General features: G+C 46.4%; 1 protein-coding gene across 2 annotated transcripts in view; it reads left to right on the forward strand.

Annotated features, from left to right (window-relative positions):
* The first annotated feature begins 4,934 nt into the window (after nt 1-4,934).
* LOC115127181 (amine sulfotransferase-like) overlaps nt 4,935-18,042 on the forward strand; it is a 13,484-nt gene continuing 376 nt past the window's right edge. Inside the window, exons 1-6 of one of the 2 annotated variants that reach the window (XM_065001323.1) lie at nt 4,935-5,166; nt 11,547-11,752; nt 15,100-15,226; nt 15,390-15,484; nt 15,911-16,091; nt 16,570-18,042. The exon at nt 16,570-18,042 is cut by the window's right edge and continues 376 nt beyond it. In XM_065001323.1, the coding sequence (XP_064857395.1) occupies nt 11,630-11,752; nt 15,100-15,226; nt 15,390-15,484; nt 15,911-16,091; nt 16,570-16,697 (654 nt within the window). In that variant the 5' untranslated portion in view covers nt 4,935-5,166; nt 11,547-11,629 and the 3' untranslated portion in view covers nt 16,698-18,042. Of the gene's footprint in view, nt 5,167-5,677; nt 5,989-11,546; nt 11,753-15,099; nt 15,227-15,389; nt 15,485-15,910; nt 16,092-16,569 lie in introns of those variants that run through there. The other variant, XM_065001322.1, reaches the window with a different exon arrangement.

The following is an 18,042-nucleotide window of genomic DNA, read 5'->3' on the forward strand; positions in this document are numbered from 1 at the left end:
TAGGGTGGGCTATTTTCTGAATGAGAACATTCATTGTAAAAACCCATCTAATCTTCCCTCTCTCTCCCTTTCTCGCTCACTCTCTTTCTCTCCAGGGAGAGAATCTCATACCAGAGATGAGTTCTTGCATGTGGCACAAAAGCCCAGACTGTTTATGGGTTAATCCTCAACAGGTTCTGTCCATTTCTGACATGACTAGGAGCTTAACTGTTATTGGCAATGCCCAAATAATTCCCCCGACGCCTCCCAAATGGCACCCTATTCCCTAGTGCGTTATTTTTGGCCAGGGTCATAGGGCTCTGGGCAAATGTAGTGCACTGTGTAGGAGAAAGGAATCTATTTGTGATGGAGCCTTCATCTGTAGATGTGGGGGAAGGAAGCTGCAAGACAACTGCATAGCGTGCAGGGGCTTGATCTGAAGTATGACTAAATGAATAGTCCAGACTGATGCCTTGGCAGAGGCTACAGGGGTTCATTTATGCAGAGAGAGAGAGAAGCACATAGGCTAGTAGAGGTTAATGAATGTCGTCACACCGGAGATGGATTTGATGAATTATCAATCATCATGCCCATTGCCCACATCATGTTCCCCAAGCGTTGCCAATTAGAGCAGTAATTATGGTGTGCAGTAGGGCCTAATCGCTGCAGAGGCCACAGTCAATCAGAAAAGGCCTGTCACAGATCAAACTCGTCCTAATTGCGGTGGGAGGGAAGCAGGGGTTCTCAGAAGAGTTGTGACTTGCCCCAGGCAAAACTCTGGACCTTTGGCTCCAAATCAGATTCCGCTTTAGGCTAATATTCAGTTTTACAGTCTTGTATGCAATATTTCTGCTTGTAGAGTATTCACACAACACTGTCTGTATCCCAGTAAGCATCACATTACTTTAGGCTCGTTCTTGTCTTTGCATACAGTATATAGGCTATCTTCCCCTTTCAGGGACAGCGTTTGATAACAGAGAGAAAGAGAAGTCGATAAAGAGGAAGAGGCTGATACAATTAATTCACCAGAGAATCAACGAGAGGGGACAAAAAGACAACCTTCATTCGCACCTTTGTTTGTTTTTCCTTTCTCAGCCTTCTCTTCTTACCATCCATCCCTCCATCCCTCGCTTCACTCCTACTGACCAGCTGCCTTCCTTTCTCTCTCTCTCTCTCTCTCTCTCTCTCTCTCTCTCTCTCTCTCTCTCTCTTTCTCCTCCACCTCCCTCCCTCCCTCCCCCCATTCCCACATCCCCCGGTCTCTTTCTTTCTTTCTCCTCCATCCCCTCCACCCAATCCCACATCCACCCGCTCAGTCCCCCAGGTAAACCCTAGACGTCCTGGGCACATCCCAGCTAGGCAAGGCCCAGGATCGGTTTACGGCCTAGCTGAAAAGGCCCTTTTAAAACAGCAAGTACATTGCTCTCCACTTTGAACAAAGACCCAGAGAGTCAAGGGAGCCTTTTAGCAGGGCTTTGTATCTCGGCCCCAATCTATACAGAGGACCAAGAATGCATCCCAAATGGCACCCTGTTACCTATAGGCCCCCTGGTAAAAAAAGTAGTGCACTAAATAGAGAATAGGGTGCCATTTGGGACGCAAACCAGACAGGGGATTAGACTGTGTTCAAGTGTGGCTTTTTATTGGAGATACATAAAAGAGGTTTGTCCTCCAAGTCCTTTACTATAGAAATGAATAAATAACTATTTATACACTTTCAAATGTGGCAAATATGTCATTTATATGAATTAGACAATGCACCTACAGCACTGCAGGCTACAGAGTCACATTCACATCCCATACATGACAAATGGTCTGATACCCATGAAGCCAATTTACAGTAATATGTAAATGTATAAGACTAAGCTATGGGTGGGCTCCGGTCCTATATAGCCATTTAGGTTAAGCCAGGCAAGTCAAAGACCTGCACAAATGAACTGATGTGACTTTTACACAATCATTCAAATAACAAAAAGCTTCATTTCTTGTTTACATGCAGTGCACTTTTGGGGCTAGTAGGTGTTGTAACGGCTGTCTTCCTCCTCCTCCGACGAGGAGGAGTAGTAAGGATCGAAGGACCAATGCGCAGCATGGTACATACTAAAACAAAGACAAATCAAAGGAACTAAGGTCAGAACGTGACAGGTGTCATCAAATACCTCCATCACTCAAGGGAGACATGGTCATCTGACCCTGAATACAGAGCAATGAGGCTGGGCTGAAGTCGAGCGCTAATTCCCTGTAGCATGGAGGGAACCACTCAGCAGGGGGGTCCTCTTACCTCCAGAAGGAGGGTAGATAGAGTGTCCTTCTGTGGGAAAGAGAGAGCTAAGCGATGGGGGGGGTCAGGTCAAATCTTAAGTACCTGACAATCCACCTCTTCACCTCCAACCCTCCATCTGAACACACGCGCACGCACGCACGCACGCACGCACGCACACACACACACACACACACACACACACACACACACACACACACACACACACACACACACACACACACACACACACACACACACACTTACTATCTTATCCATCACATGATCTTCCAACGTTACGTGTGTATGTAGGTGTGTGTATCACATTACATTAAGGTAAGACCACATGACTGAACAGGTGACATATGTGACTGGATACCTGAACAGGTGACCTATATGACTGGGTACCTGAACAGGTGACCTATATGACTGGGTACCTGAACAGGTGACCTATATGACTGGGTACCTGAACAGGTGACCTATATGACTGGGTACCTGAACAGGTGACCTATATGACTGGATACCTGAACAGGTGACCTATATGACTGGATACCTGAACAGGTGACCTATATGACTGGGTACCTGAACAGGTGACCTATATGACTGGGTACCTGAACAGGTGACCTATATGACTGGATACCTGAACAGGTGACCTATATGACTGGGTACCTGAACAGGTGACCTATATGACTGGGTACCTGAACAGGTGACCTATATGACTGGGTACCTGAACAGGTGACCTATATGACTGGGTACCTGAACAGGTAACCTATATGACTGGATACCTGAACAGGTGACCTATATGACTGGGTACCTGAACAGGTGACCTATATGACTGGATACATGAACAGGTGACCTATATGACTGGGTACCTGAACAGGTGACCTATATGACTGGGTACCTGAACAGGTGACCTATATGACTGGGTACCTGAACAGGTGACCTATATGACTGGGTACCTGAACAGGTGACCTATATGACTGGATACCTGAACAGGTGACCTATATGACTGGATACCTGAACAGGTGACCTATATGACTGGGTACCTGAACAGGTGACCTATATGACTGGGTACCTGAACAGGTGACCTATATGACTGGATACCTGAAGAGGTGACCTATATGACTGGGTACCTGAGCAGGTGACCTATATGACTGGGTACCTGAACAGGTGACCTATATGACTGGGTACCTGAACAGGTGACCTATATGACTGGGTACCTGAACAGGTGACCTATATGACTGGATACCTGAACAGGTGACCTATATGACTGGATACCTGAACAGGTGACCTATATGACTGGGTACCTGAACAGGTGACCTATATGACTGGGTACCTGAACAGGTGACCTATATGACTGGATACCTGAACAGGTGACCTATATGACTGGGTACCTGAACAGGTGACCTATATGACTGGGTACCTGAACAGGTGACCTATATGACTGGATACCTGAACAGGTGACCTATATGACTGGGTTAGAGTCTAGTGGATTTTCAGTTCAAAGTAGCTGCTCCTTGACAGCTGGGGGTAAAATAGGTTCACACACACACACACAGTAATAAGTGACTGACAAGTCTCTTCTCTTACAGTAATCTGAATCGACAGCACTTGGTTCACGTCAATTTAATTACAATCCAAGTTAAATTGCTGAATGGTAATTGACTCGTTCTTGTGTAATTCAGTGTCTTTCTGAGATCTTACAGAAGATGGCAGTATAGTACAATAATTTAGAAAAAAAAGAGAGTCAGCAAGAAAGAGAAAGTGTGTGTTTGAGAGAGAGAGAGAGAGAGAGAGAGAGAGAGAGAGAGAGAGAGAGAGAGACACTCTCGGGAATCAAGATACACTTGGGCTCAATACAGTCATTCATTCTACTATAAATGAGACACACACACATACAAGGCACACGTGTATCTAGTGTGAGCATGTCTGTTTCTAAACCAATCGAATCGACCGATCCTGCTAGTTGACAGCCTATCCCCTGGGGTGTCTTTGACACGTCCACTTGATGACATGGTTCTTAGATCAATAACCAATAACATGCCAATCACCAATCAACCCTCTGGTTAGAAAAACACTCCACAGTGACTAAAACCCCATGAATGGATGGATCTACAGTTATACCTTTGTCCTCCCATCCTGATGATAAGTGAATTGAAAGAGGAGAGATGTGGAAGGACTTGAATAATTGACAGTGCTTGGCCAACTCTGTTTGAGGTTTAGAATTCCCATGTCCACTGGAAGTTCATAGCCACAATGACATAATACATGTAGTCTATTGCTCAACCAGCAACAGCTACAAAATAACTCCCCTATTTGGGCAAACAGATCGCTATTTATTTTTTCATTCAACCCCCTTCCATAAAAGGGCAGACCTGGGACGCCGCTCATGTGCACCTGCAACAGGCCGTGAGGTGTCAGAAGGCGAGTGCCGAGCGCCACCGCAGTAAGGCCCCAGTGTTCGCACCGGGGGACAGGGTCTGGCTCTCGACCTGCCCTTCCGCCTGCCCTGTTGGAAGCTGGGCCCGCGGTTTTAGGGACCATTTAAAGTCCCGAGGAGACTGAACGAGGTGAGTTACAGGTTACAGCTTCCCCCCGATTACCATATTAACCCCTCGTTCCATGTGTCTCTCCTCAGGCCGGTGGTGGCTGGTCCACTCCAGGAGTCTGAGGTTCGGGAGGTTCCTCCGCCCCCTCTGGACATCGAGGGGGCCCTGGCGTATGCTGTACGATCCATACTGGACTCGAGGCGTCGGGCGAGGGGCCTTCAGTACCTCGTGGAGTGGGAGGGGTACGGTCCGGGAGATGCTGGGTGCCGGTGGAGGACGTTTTGGACCCTTCGTTGCTACTGGAGTTCCACCGTCTCCAACCGGATCGCCCTGCGCCTCGTCTTCCGGGTCGTCTCCGGAGCCGCGCTTCGAGGGGAGGTACTGTCACGGTTTCTATTCCCCAATTACATGTTCATTATTTAACCCTCTGTTTTCCCCATGGTTTTTGTGCGTGATTGTTTAAGGATCTGGGTGTAGCTGGTGCAGAGGAGTCAGGCGCAGGACAGCAGAGATGAGTAACACAAGAAACTTTACTCAAAATGTCCAAATACATGACGTAATACCAAGGCCACAAACATCGAACCGAACTTACAATAAAACAATCACTCACAAAAACCATGGGGGAAAACATAGGGTTAAATAATGAACATGTAATTGGGGAATTGAAACCAGGTGTGTAAAACAAATACAAAACAAATGGAAAATGAAAAGTGGATCACGATGGCTAGAAGGCCGGTGACGTCGACCGCCGAACGTCGCCCGAACAAGAAGAGGGACCGACTTCGGCGGAAGTTGTCACAACCGTAGAGTTACAACAGGACAATGCAACTGTACAAAGGTTAACTGAAGAAGCCTACTCACATTACCCCGTAAACTAAAAATTGACACGGTTTACGTGACTTCACTTGTAAAATCTAATCTAATTCTTAGAAAACGTCCTCGGTCACCTTCCCTCACTCTCATTTTCCTATTGACCACAATTGGTTTCAGCTGTTTTCCCCTTATCAACCGTTTTCCGATAACGTTTTTTTTAAATGGCTCAACAAGAGTATAAGCTTCTCGGTGAGCAGTTGTTTACGTATAAAGGCCAGGTGTTTCCCGTGGCTGACACGCATGAATTAACCACGGAATATATCGACAGCTTGGAACACTTTGAGATCAAGGACAGTGATGTTTTCCTTGTCACTTTCCCCAAATCAGGTAAGTAAACGATTGAAAAGTCTTACTTTCACACGGACAGTAGCTACAGAGGTATAATAAACAGGACTGGTGCTTGAACATCTATTACACATTGAGTAGGTTGTAATTAAAGCATGAATAAGCCAACGTTCGCAGTAAACACATTAACAGCTGACTTTCAGCATTCTCATAGGGAAGATGTATGGCACTTACACAAATGATGATTGGCTGAAAGAAATTGACAATAAGAAGATTGTGGAAGCTGTGTTGATTGACTTCAGTGCAGCTTTTGACTGTATCAATCATAGTCGGCGGCTGAAAAACATGTGTTATGGCTTTACATCCCCTGCTTTATAGTGGTTCGAGAGTTACCTGTCTAACAGAACACAGAGGGTGTTCTTTAATGGAAGCCTCTCAAACATAATCCAGGTAGAGTCGGGCATTCCCCACAAGACATGCCACCAGGGGTCTCTTCAAACAGCGAACACACAGCTCAGATAACCATGCATTCCCCACAAGACATGCCACCAGGGGTCTGTTCAAACAGCTAACACACAGCTCAGATAACTATGCATTCCCCACAAGACATGCCACCAGGGGTCTCTTCACAGTCTCCAAGTCTACAACAGACTCTGGGAAAGGCACAGTACTACATAGAGCCATGAATACATGAACTACACCTTATGGCACAACTCGGACTGTGAAGAGACACACACACTCATATGCACACACAAGCTAACACGCACTCCACACACAAGTACATTGTGATGTTGATATATTGTGTTATTATAAATGTTGCAGTGTTGATATGTAGTGGTAGAATAGTGGTGTAATAATGTGTTTGTTGAATTATGTCGTTTTTTAAATTTTTAAAATTGGGATGTAAATGCCTTAATCTTGTTGGACCCCAGGAAGAGTAGCTGCAGCCAAAACAGCAGCTAATGGGGATCCTTAATACATACAACAACAAAACAATATCATAATTTACATTTACATTACATTTAAGTCATTTAGCAGACGCTCTTATCCAGAGCGACTTACAAATTGGTGCTTTCACCTTATGACATCCAGTGGAACAGCCACTTTACAATAGTGCATCTAAGTCTTTTAAGGGGGGTGAGAAGGATTACTTTATCCTATCCTAGGTATTCCTTAAAGAGGTGGTGTTTCAGGTGTCTCCGGAAGGTGGTGATTGACTCCGCTGTCCTGGCGTCGTGAGGGAGTTTGTTCCACCATTGGGGGGCCAGAGCAGCGAACAGTTTTGACTGGGCTGAGCGGGAACTGTACTTCCTCAGTGGTAGGGAGGCGAGCAGGCCAGAGGTGGATGAACGCAGTGCCCTTGTTTGGGTGTAGGGCCTGATCAGAGCCTGGAGGTACTGAAGTGCCGTTCCCCTCACAGCTCCGTAGGCAAGCACCATGGTCTTGTAGCGGATGCGAGCTTCAACTGGAAGCCAGTGGAGAGAGCGGAGGAGCGGGGTGACGTGAGAGAACTTGGGAAGGTTGAACACCAGACGGGCTGCGGCGTTCTGGATGAGTTGTAGGGGTTTAATGGCACAGGCAGGGAGCCCAGCCAACAGCGAGTTGCAGTAATCCAGACGGGAGATGACAAGTGCCTGGATTAGGACCTGCGCCGCTTCCTGTGTGAGGCAGGGTCGTACTCTGCGGATGTTGTAGAGCATGAACCTACAGGAACGGGCCACCGCCTTGATGTTAGTTGAGAACGACAGGGTGTTGTCCAGGATCACGCCAAGGTTCTTAGCGCTCTGGGAGGAGGACACGATGGAGTTGTCAACCGTGATGGCGAGATCATGGAACGGGCAGTCCTTCCCGGGAGGAAGAGCAGCTCCGTCTTGCTGAGGTTCAGCTTGAGGTGGTGATCCGTCATCCACACTGATATGTCTGCCAGACATGCAGAGATGCGATTCGCCACCTGGTCATCAGAGGGGGGAAAGGAGAAGATTAATTGTGTGTCGTCTGCATAGCAATGATAGGAGAGACCATGTGAGGTTATGACAGAGCCAAGTGACTTGGTGTATAGCGAGAATAGGAGAGGGCCTAGAACAGAGCCCTGGGGGACACCAGTGGTGAGAGCGCGTGGTGAGGAGACAGATTCTCGCCACGCCACCTGGTAGGAGCGACCTGTCAGGTAGGACGCAATCCAAGCATGGGCCGCGCCGGAGATGCCCAACTCGGAGAGGGTGGAGAGGAGGATCTGATGGTTCACAGTATCGAAGGCAGCCGATAGGTCTAGAAGGATGAGAGCAGAGGAGAGAGAGTTAGCTTTAGCAGTGCGGAGTGCCTCCGTGATACAGAGAAGAGCAGTCTCAGTTGAATGACTAGTCTTGAAACCTGACTGATTTGGATCAAGAAGGTCATTCTGAGAGAGATAGCGGGAGAGCTGGCCAAGGACGGCACGTTCAAGAGTTTTGGAGAGAAAAGAAAGAAGGGATACTGGTCTGTAGTTGTTGACATCGGAGGGATCGAGTGTAGGTTTTTCAGAAGGGGTGCAACTCTCGCTCTCTTGAAGACGGGAGGGACGTAGCCAGCGGTCAGGGATGAGTTGATGAGCGAGGTGAGGTAAGGGAGAAGGTCACCGGAAATGGTCTGGAGAAGAGAGGAGGGGATAGGGTCAAGCGGGCAGGTTGTTGGGCGGCCGGCCGTCACAAGACGCGAGATGTCATCTGGAGAGAGAGGGGAGAAAGAGGTCAGAGCACAGGGTAGGGCAGTGTGAGCAGAACCAGCGGTGTCGTTTGACTTAGCAAACGAGGATCGGATGTCGTCGACCTTCTTTTCAAAATGGTTGACGAAGTCATCTGCAGAGAGGGAGGAGGGGGGGGAGGGGGAGGAGGATTCAGGAGGGAGGAGAAGGTGGCAAAGAGCTTCCTAGGGTTAGAGGCAGATGCTTGGAATTTAGAGTGGTAGAAAGTGGCTTTAGCAGCAGAGACAGAGGAGGAAAATGTAGAGAGGAGGGAGTGAAAGGATGCCAGGTCCGCAGGGAGGCGAGTTTTCCTCCATTTCCGCTCGGCTGCCCGGAGCCCTGTTCTGTGAGCTCGCAATGAGTCGTCGAGCCACGGAGCGGGAGGGGAGGACCGAGCCGGCCTGGAGGATAGGGGACATAGAGAGTCAAAGGATGCAGAAAGGGAGGAGAGGAGGGTTGAGGAGGCAGAATCAGGAGATAGGTTGGAGAAGGTTTGAGCAGAGGGAAGAGATGATAGGATGGAAGAGGAGAGAGTAGCGGGGGAGAGAGCGAAGGTTGGGACGGCGCGATACCATCCGAGTAGGGGCAGTGTGGGAAGTGTTGGATGAGAGCGAGAGGGAAAAGGATACAAGGTAGTGGTCGGAGACTTGGAGGGGAGTTGCAATGAGGTTAGTGGAAGAACAGCATCTAGTAAAGATGAGGTCGAGCGTATTGCCTGCCTTGTGAGTAGGGGGGGAAGGTGAGAGGGTGAGGTCAAAAGAGGAGAGGAGTGGAAAGAAGGAGGCAGAGAGGAATGAGTCAAAGGTAGACGTGGGGAGGTTAAAGTCGCCCAGAACTGTGAGAGGTGAGCCGTCCTCAGGAAAGGAGCTTATCAAGGCATCAAGCTCATTGATGAACTCTCCGAGGGAACCTGGAGGGCGATAAATGATAAGGATGTTAAGCTTGAAAGGGCTGGTAACTGTGACAGCATGGAATTCAAAGGAGGCGATAAACAGATGGGTAAGGGGAGAAAGAGAGAATGACCACTTGGGAGAGATGAGGATCCCGGTGCCACCACCCCGCTGACCAGAAGCTCTCGGGGTGTGCGAGAACACGTGGGCGGACGAAGAGAGAGCAATAGGAGTAGCGGTGTTGTCTGTGGTGATCCATGTTTCCGTCAGTGCCAAGAAGTCGAGGGACTGGAGGGAGGCATAGGCTGAGATGAACTCTGCCTTGTTGGCCGCAGACGGGCAGTTCCAGAGGCTACCGGAGACCTGGAACTCCACGTGGGTCGTGCGCGCTGGGACCACCAGATTAGGATGGCCGCGGCCACGCGGTGTGGAGCGTTTGTATGGTCTGTGCAGAGAGGAGAGAACAGGGATAGACAGACACATAGTTGACAGGCTAGAGAAGAGGCTACGCTAATGCAAAGGAGATTGGAATGACAAGTGGACTACACGTCTCGAATGTTCAGAAAGTTAAGCTTAAGCTTAAGTTACGTAGCAAGAATCTAATTAACTAAAATGATTAAAATGATACAGTACTGCTGAAGTAGGCTAGCTGGCAGTGGCTGCGTTGTTGACTTTGTAGGCTAGCTGGCAGTGGCTGCGTTGTTGACACTACACTAATCAAGTCGTTCCGTTGAGTGTAAAGTTTCTACAATGCTGCTATTCGGGGGCTAGCTGGCTAGCTAGCAGTGTTGATTACGTTACGTTGCGTTAAAAGAACGACAATAGCTGGCTAGCTAACCTAGAAAATCGCTCTAGACTACACAATTATCTTTGAAACAAAGACGGCTATGTAGCTAGCTATGTAGCTAGCTACGATCAAACAAATCACACCGTTGGGACTGTAATGAAATGAAATGAAAATGTGATACTACCTGTGGAGCGAAGCGGAATGCGACCGGAATGCGAAAGTTCTATTCAGTAGACGTTGGCTAGCTGTTGGCTAGCTAGGAGTGACTCCTACGTTAAGGACGACAAATAGCTGGCTAGCTAACCTCGGTAAATTAAGATAATCACTCTAAGACTACACACTCTAAACTACACAATTATCTTGGATACGAAGACAGCAAAGACAACTATGTAGCTAGCTAACACTACACTAATCAAGTCGTTCAGTTGAGTGTGATAGTTACTACAGTGCTACGGTAGACGGTGAACGTTTGCTAGCTGGCTAGCTGCTGGGCAGATAGGAGGACGACGAAATACGATAATTACGCAATTATCTTTGATACAAAGACGGCTATGTAGCTAGCTAAGAAGAAATTGCTAAGATTAGACAAATCAAACCGTTGTACTATAATGAAATGTAATGAAATGTAATGAAAAGTTATACAACCTGCAGACCGAAGCAGACCGAAGCGCGGATGCGACCGCTCGCTCCAACCCGGAAGTAGTAGAACTATTATAACTATTTGTGGTAGGCTATTTCATCTCAAGCATATTGGTTAAAGTTTGCCTTGCTTTGACAACAAACTGTACCAAAATGGACATTTACAGTATCTCTCTCTCTCTCTCTCTCTCTCTCTCTCTCTCCCTCTCTCTCTCTCTCTCTCTCTCTCTCTCTCTCTCTCTCTCTCTTCAGCAAATAACACAGGCATTGGTTGAGAGTCAGGTGAACTATTGTTCGGTGGTCTGGGGAAATGCATCATCTAGTTAACTATAATATACTGTACATGGCTAAAATATATAACCTATCTACAAGTTACCTGTGCTCAGGTAACAGTATGTAAGGTCAGTGTAGTACTGAACAAGCAGCCTTATTGACAGAACCTGTAAGGTGGGGTTAGGCTTTCTCCCTCTCTCCATTTTTTGGAGGACAAACTACAGTCACCTTCACTGCCACTTTTCTCTCACTCTCTTGCTCTCTCTCTCTCTCCCTCTCTCTCCTCTCCCAGGTACAGTATGGACCCAGCGTATCATCACCCTGTTGTTTGAGGATGATTTCCCAGAGGAGGCTAACCAGACCACCTTTGTGAGGATGCCCTGGCTGGAGATCCTGGAGAAGGGGAAGACCTACACCGAGAGACCCTCTCCACGCCTCTTCTGCTCCCATCTACACCAGGAACTTATGCCCAAGGGCCTGCAGAAGATGAGGGCTAAAGTGAGTGGGGTTAGATGGTTATACATGCAGCATTATGCCTTCAGTGAGTGGGTTTAGATGGTAGTGAGTGGGGTTAGATGGTAGTGAGGGGGGTTTAAATGGTAGTGAGTGGGGTTAGATGGTAGTGAGTGGGGTCAGATGGTCGTGAGTGGGGTTAGATGGTAGTTAGTGGGGTTAGATGGTAGTGAGTGGGGTCAGATGGTAGTGAGTGGGGTTAGATGGTTATACATGCAGCATTATGCCTTCAGTGAGTGGGGTTAGATGGTAGTGAGTGGGGTTAGATGGTAGTGAGTGGGGTTTAAATGGTAGTGAGTGGGGTTAGATGGTTATACATACAGCATTATGCCTTCAGTGAGTGGGTTTAGATGGTAGTGAGTGGGGTTTAAATGGTAGTGAGTGGGGTTAGATGGTTATACATACAGCATTATGCCTTCAGTGAGTGGGGATTAAATGGAAGTGAGTGGGGTTTAAATGATAGTGAGTGGGGTTAGATGGTAGTGAGTGGGGTTAGATGGTTATACATGCAGCATTATGCCTTCAGTGAGTGGGGATTAAATGGTAGTGAGTGGGGTTAGATGGTAGTGAGTGGGGATTAAATGGTAGTGAGTGGGGTTAGATGGTAGTGAGTGGGGTTAGATGGTAGTGAGTGGGGTTAGATGGTAGTGAGTGGTAGTGAGTGGGGTTAGGTGGTAGTGAGTGGGGTTAGGTGGTAGTGAGTGGGGTTAGGTGGTAGTGCGTGGGGTTATGTGGTAGTGAGTGGGGTTAGATGGTAGTGAGTGGGGTTAGATGGTAGTGAGTGGGGTTAGATGGTAGTGAGTGGGGTTGGATGGTAGTGAGTGGTAGGGAGTAGGGTTAGGTGGTAGTGAGTGGGGTTAGATGGTAGTGAGTGGTAGTGAGTGAGGTTAGATGGTAGTACATTTACATTTACATTTAAGTCATTTAGCAGACGCTCTTATCCAGAGCGACTTACAAATTGGTGCTTTCACCTTATGACATCCAGTGAAACAGCCACTTTACAATAGTGCATCTAGGTCTTTTAAGGGGGGAGGGGGGGGGGGGTGATAAGGATTACTTTATCCTATCCTAGGTATTCCTTAAAGAGGTAGTGGGGTTAGATGGTAGTGAGTGGGGTTAGATGGTAGTGAGTGGGGATAGATGGTAGTGAGTGGGGTTGGATGGTAGTGAGTGGTAGGGAGTAGGGTTAGGTGGTAGTGAGTGGGGTTAGATGGTAGTGAGTGGGGTTAGATGGTAGTGAGTGGTAGTGAGTGAGGTTAGATGGTAGTACATTTACATTTACATTTAAGTCATTTAGCAGACGCTCTTATCCAGAGCGACTTACAAATTGGTGCTTTCACCTTATGACATCCAGTGAAACAGCCACTTTACAATAGTGCATCTAGGTCTTTTAAGGGGGGAGGGGGGGGGGGGGTGATAAGGATTACTTTATCCTATCCTAGGTATTCCTTAAAGAGGTAGTGGGGTTAGATGGTAGTGAGTGGGGTTAGATGGTAGTGAGTGGGGTTAGATGGTAGTGAGTAGGGTTAGATGGTAGTGAGTGGTCATGAGTGGGGTTAGGTGGTAGTGAGTGGGGTTAGATGGTAGTGAGTGGGGTTAGGTGGTAGTGAGTGGGGTTAGATGGTAGTGAGTGGGGTTAGATGGTTACACATACAGTACTATGCCTTCAGTCAGACAGGCACAGCAGTGAGGGGAAAGCTAGAGAAATACATAAACTTACAATGTACAAAGACCTGCAGGGACGTACGCACCCACTCTCTTAACACACTACACTGTTAACCCTATATCACCCCTATCTCCTCCATACACACTTCACACTGTTAACCCTATATCACCCTTCTCCTCCATACACACTGTTAACCCTATATCACCTCTATCTCCTCCATACACACTACACACTGTTAACCCTATATCACCTATATCTCCTCCATACACACTACACACTGTTAACCCTATATCACCTCTATCTCCTCCATACACACTACACACTGTTAACCCTATATCACCCCTATCTCCTCCATACACACTACACACTGTTAACCCTATATCACCCCTATCTCCTCCATACACACTACACACTGTTAACCCTATATCACCCCTACCTCCTCCATACACACTACACACTGTTAACCCTATATCACCCCTATCTCCTCCATACACACTACACACTGTTAACCCTATATCACCCCTGTCCCCTCCATACACACTGTTAACCCTATATCACCTCTATCTCCTCCATACACACTACACACTGTTAACCCTATATCACCCCTATCTCCTCCATACACACTACACACTGTTAACCCTATATCACCCCTGTCCCCTCCATACACACTGTTAACCCTATATCACCTCTATCTCCTCCATACACACTACACACTGTTAACCCTATATCACCCCTATCTCCTCCATACACACTACACACTGTTAACCCTATATCACCTCTATCTCCTCCATACACACTGTTAACCCTATATCACCTCTATCTCCTCCATACACACTACACACTGTTAAACCTATATCACCTCTATCTCCTCCATACACACTTCACACTGTTAACCCTATATCACCCTTCTCCTCCATACACACTGTTAACCCTATATCACCTCTATCTCCTCCATACACACTACACACTGTTAACCCTATATCACCCCTATCTCCTCCATACACACGTCACACTGTTAACCCTATATCACCTCTATCTCCTCCATACACACTACACACTGTTAACCCTATATCACCCCTGTCCCCTCCATACACACTGTTAACCCTATATCACCCCTGTCTCCTCCATACACACTACACATTGTTAACCATATATCACCATCTCTCCATACACACTACACACTGTTAACCCTATATTACTCTGTCTCCTCCATACACACTACATACTGTTAACCCTATATCCCCCCTGTCTCCTCCATACACACTGTTAACCCTATATCACCCCTTTCTCCTCAATACACACTGTTAACCTTTTACTGCAGTGGGCTAAATCAGGGTCACACAGTGTTTCTTGGTAGTCAAACAAATCTACTTTGAAACAAAAGTATACACCTCACATACATGGTTATGGGCTTACAAAAAGAGGACACCTGTACCATCTCAGATATAGAGTTGAAATGGATTCAATTTTGAGTTTGCATCCCAATATTACACTTGATATACATCACAGAAGACTGAAATATAACAAAACGATGTGACGTAAAAACACCGGATTTTCGTCTTATGGAAAAATATGAATAACATTCCACCCATGAGGCCACTAGAGGGCGCTTTTGGTCATTCGACTGCAGGAAAGAGCTACTATATCTCCCCTATCTCCTCCATAGGTAATCTATGTGACCAGGAACCCTAAAGACATCCTGGTGTCCTACTTCCACTTCTCTAAGTTCATGAAGAATCTGGACAGTCCAGAACACTATGACGAGATGCTGGACAAGTTCTTCTGTGGATGGAGTGAGTGCCACTGTTCACCCTCCCTCCATCACATGGCACTTCTTTGGCCAAATTGGCTTCATCAGTGTAACACAGTATCGTACAAAACCGTAAGCTAATGAACAACTAACACACACTGACTAGCACTTACTGTCTGCTGTCCTATGTGAACCCATCTCTTCAGTGCTTGGTGGCTGCTGGTTCGACCATGTCAGAGGATGGTACAACAACCAGGACAAATACAACATCCTGTTCCTCAGCTATGAAGAGATGATCAAGGTAACATGACATTTACACTGATTAACGCTGTATGTGCCACATGAATACCTACAGCACTGCACTGACCCGTTATAAGATGCAGTAGCCTACATCAATGGTGCATCTGATACTACTGCAACAAGTCGCGCAACAGATGCAGTATTACCTGTGTAATGATCATGATCATGCTGTTTAATCAGCTTCTTAAAATGCCACACCTGTCAGGTGGACGGATTATCTTGGCAAAAGATAAATGCTCTCTAACAGGAATGTAAACAAATGTGTGCACAAAATTTGAGACAAATAAGCTTTTTGTGCGTATGAAAGATTTCTGGGATTTTTTAAAATTTCAGCTCGTGAAACATGGGACCATCACTACAAATGGTTTATATTTTCTTTAATTTTACATGCCATATTGGTTTTATTTCATGTGTCCTGCTAAAACAGGACCTGAGATCGGTGGTAGAGCGTCTGGCTGAGTTTGTCGGGAAGAGCCTATCTGATGCAGCTATAGACAGCATAGTGGAGAAAGTCACCTTCAATAACATGAAGAAAGATGACAAGGCCAACTATGAGTTCTTGCCTGAGATCGTCGATGACAAGAAGAAGGGGAAGTTCCTACGCAAAGGTGAGGAAAATAAGAAATGTTCAGAGGCTTTATTGTTGAAATAGATACATGAAAAAAATGAGTATAGGTTTGTACTGGTAGTGAGTGGGGTTAGATGGTTTTGGGGGCAGAAGGGGTGGGGGCAGAAAAGAGAGGGGGTGTATTTAAGGAGGTTTTCAGAACTTCCCGTCTGAAAGTGAGCCCCCTAGCCCCCCTTCCAGTGTCAATGTATCTGAAATACATCAAGCATAGCTTTATCTATTTCATAGCTTTATTGGCAGGTAGCCTAGAGGTTAGTGCTTTGGGCCAGTAACCGAAAGGTTGCTAGATCGAATCCCCGAGCTGACAAGGTACAAATCTGTCGTTCTGCCCCTGAACAAGGCAGTTAACCAACTGTTCCTAGGTCGTCATTGTAAATAAGAATTTGTCCTTAACTGACTTGCCTAGTTAAATAAAAGGTTACATAAAAAGAATGAATAAAACAATCTCTCTCTCTCAGGTACCATAGGAGACTGGAAGAACTCGTTGACGGTGGCTCAGAGTGAACGCTTTGACCAGATCTATCAGGAGAGGATGAAGGACCTGTCTCTCACCTTCGTCTGGGACATCACAGAGCTTCAAGGCTGATACAGACACCCCCCCCCCCCCCACCAAAAAAAGCATCATTCAGCACTAAATCAATAATTACAACATATATAAATACTAAAATAAGACTCATAAATATCAAAAAGAAGTAACAAAGACAAATATAAACAAATTGTGGTATATAAATACAATTAAAAAGATAATTGAATTATTAGCCTATTGCTAATAAAAACACACAAATAAAACTCAATTGCACAAATCATATATCCCACAAATACACAAATAGAATAACACACGTATAAAAAAGAGAACCTGATTATTACACTATTGAACTTCAAACAAGAAACATACTCAACTAAATTGCACAACTAATTGCATTACTAATTGCATTAGTACTGTACTAAGTTAGAGGTGCGCTATTTGATAGATTCCCCACTCCCCCTCCCTCTGGCTTCCAGTGGGGAGACCTGAGGTCAACCTACCCCCGCCCCCCTCCCCATCTCATACTTTTGAGTGGGAGGCCTACCTAGCTCACAAACTAGAATCAGGGTGCCCACTCCGACAAGGTTCATTTACCCACAGTCCCACACGGTGACATGATATCATTGATGTAATGAGCAAATGAGCGATGGAAAACCGATCATGTCACCATTCAGAATATTATTATTATTTTTATTTTGTGTGGGTGCCCCATGCTGTCCCCGGCAAGATGCCGCCCAGGGCGGCTGCCCATGTCACCTATGCCTAAATCCTCCACTGCATACATTATACTTTCTCACTCACTCACTCACTCACTCACTCACTCACTCACTCACTCACACACACACACACACACACACAAATACATACTCTCTCTCTCTCTCTCACACACACACACACACACAAATACATACTCTCTCTCTCTCTCACACACACACAAATACATACTCTCTCTCTCTCTCTCTCTCTCTCTCTCTCTCTCTCTCACACACACACACACACACAAATACATACTCTCTCTCTCTCTCACACACACACAAATACATACTCTCTCTCTCTCTCTCTCTCTCTCTCTCACACACACACACACACAAATACATACTCTCTCTCTCTCTCTCTCTCGCACACACACACAAATACATACTCTCTCTCTCACACACACACACACAAATACATACTCTCTCTCTCTCTCTCTCTCACACACACAAATACATACTCTCTCTCTCTCTCTCTCTCTCTCTCTCACACACACAAATACATACTCTCTCTCTCTCACACTCTCACACACACAAATACATACTCTCTCTCTCTCTCACACACACACACACAAATACATACTCTCTCTCTCTCTCTCACACACACACACAAATACATACTCTCTCTCTCTCTCTCTCTCTCTCACACACAC

This window comes from Oncorhynchus nerka, linkage group LG15 (assembly GCF_034236695.1).
Source record: "Oncorhynchus nerka isolate Pitt River linkage group LG15, Oner_Uvic_2.0, whole genome shotgun sequence".
NCBI classification, from domain to species: domain Eukaryota; kingdom Metazoa; phylum Chordata; class Actinopteri; order Salmoniformes; family Salmonidae; genus Oncorhynchus; species Oncorhynchus nerka.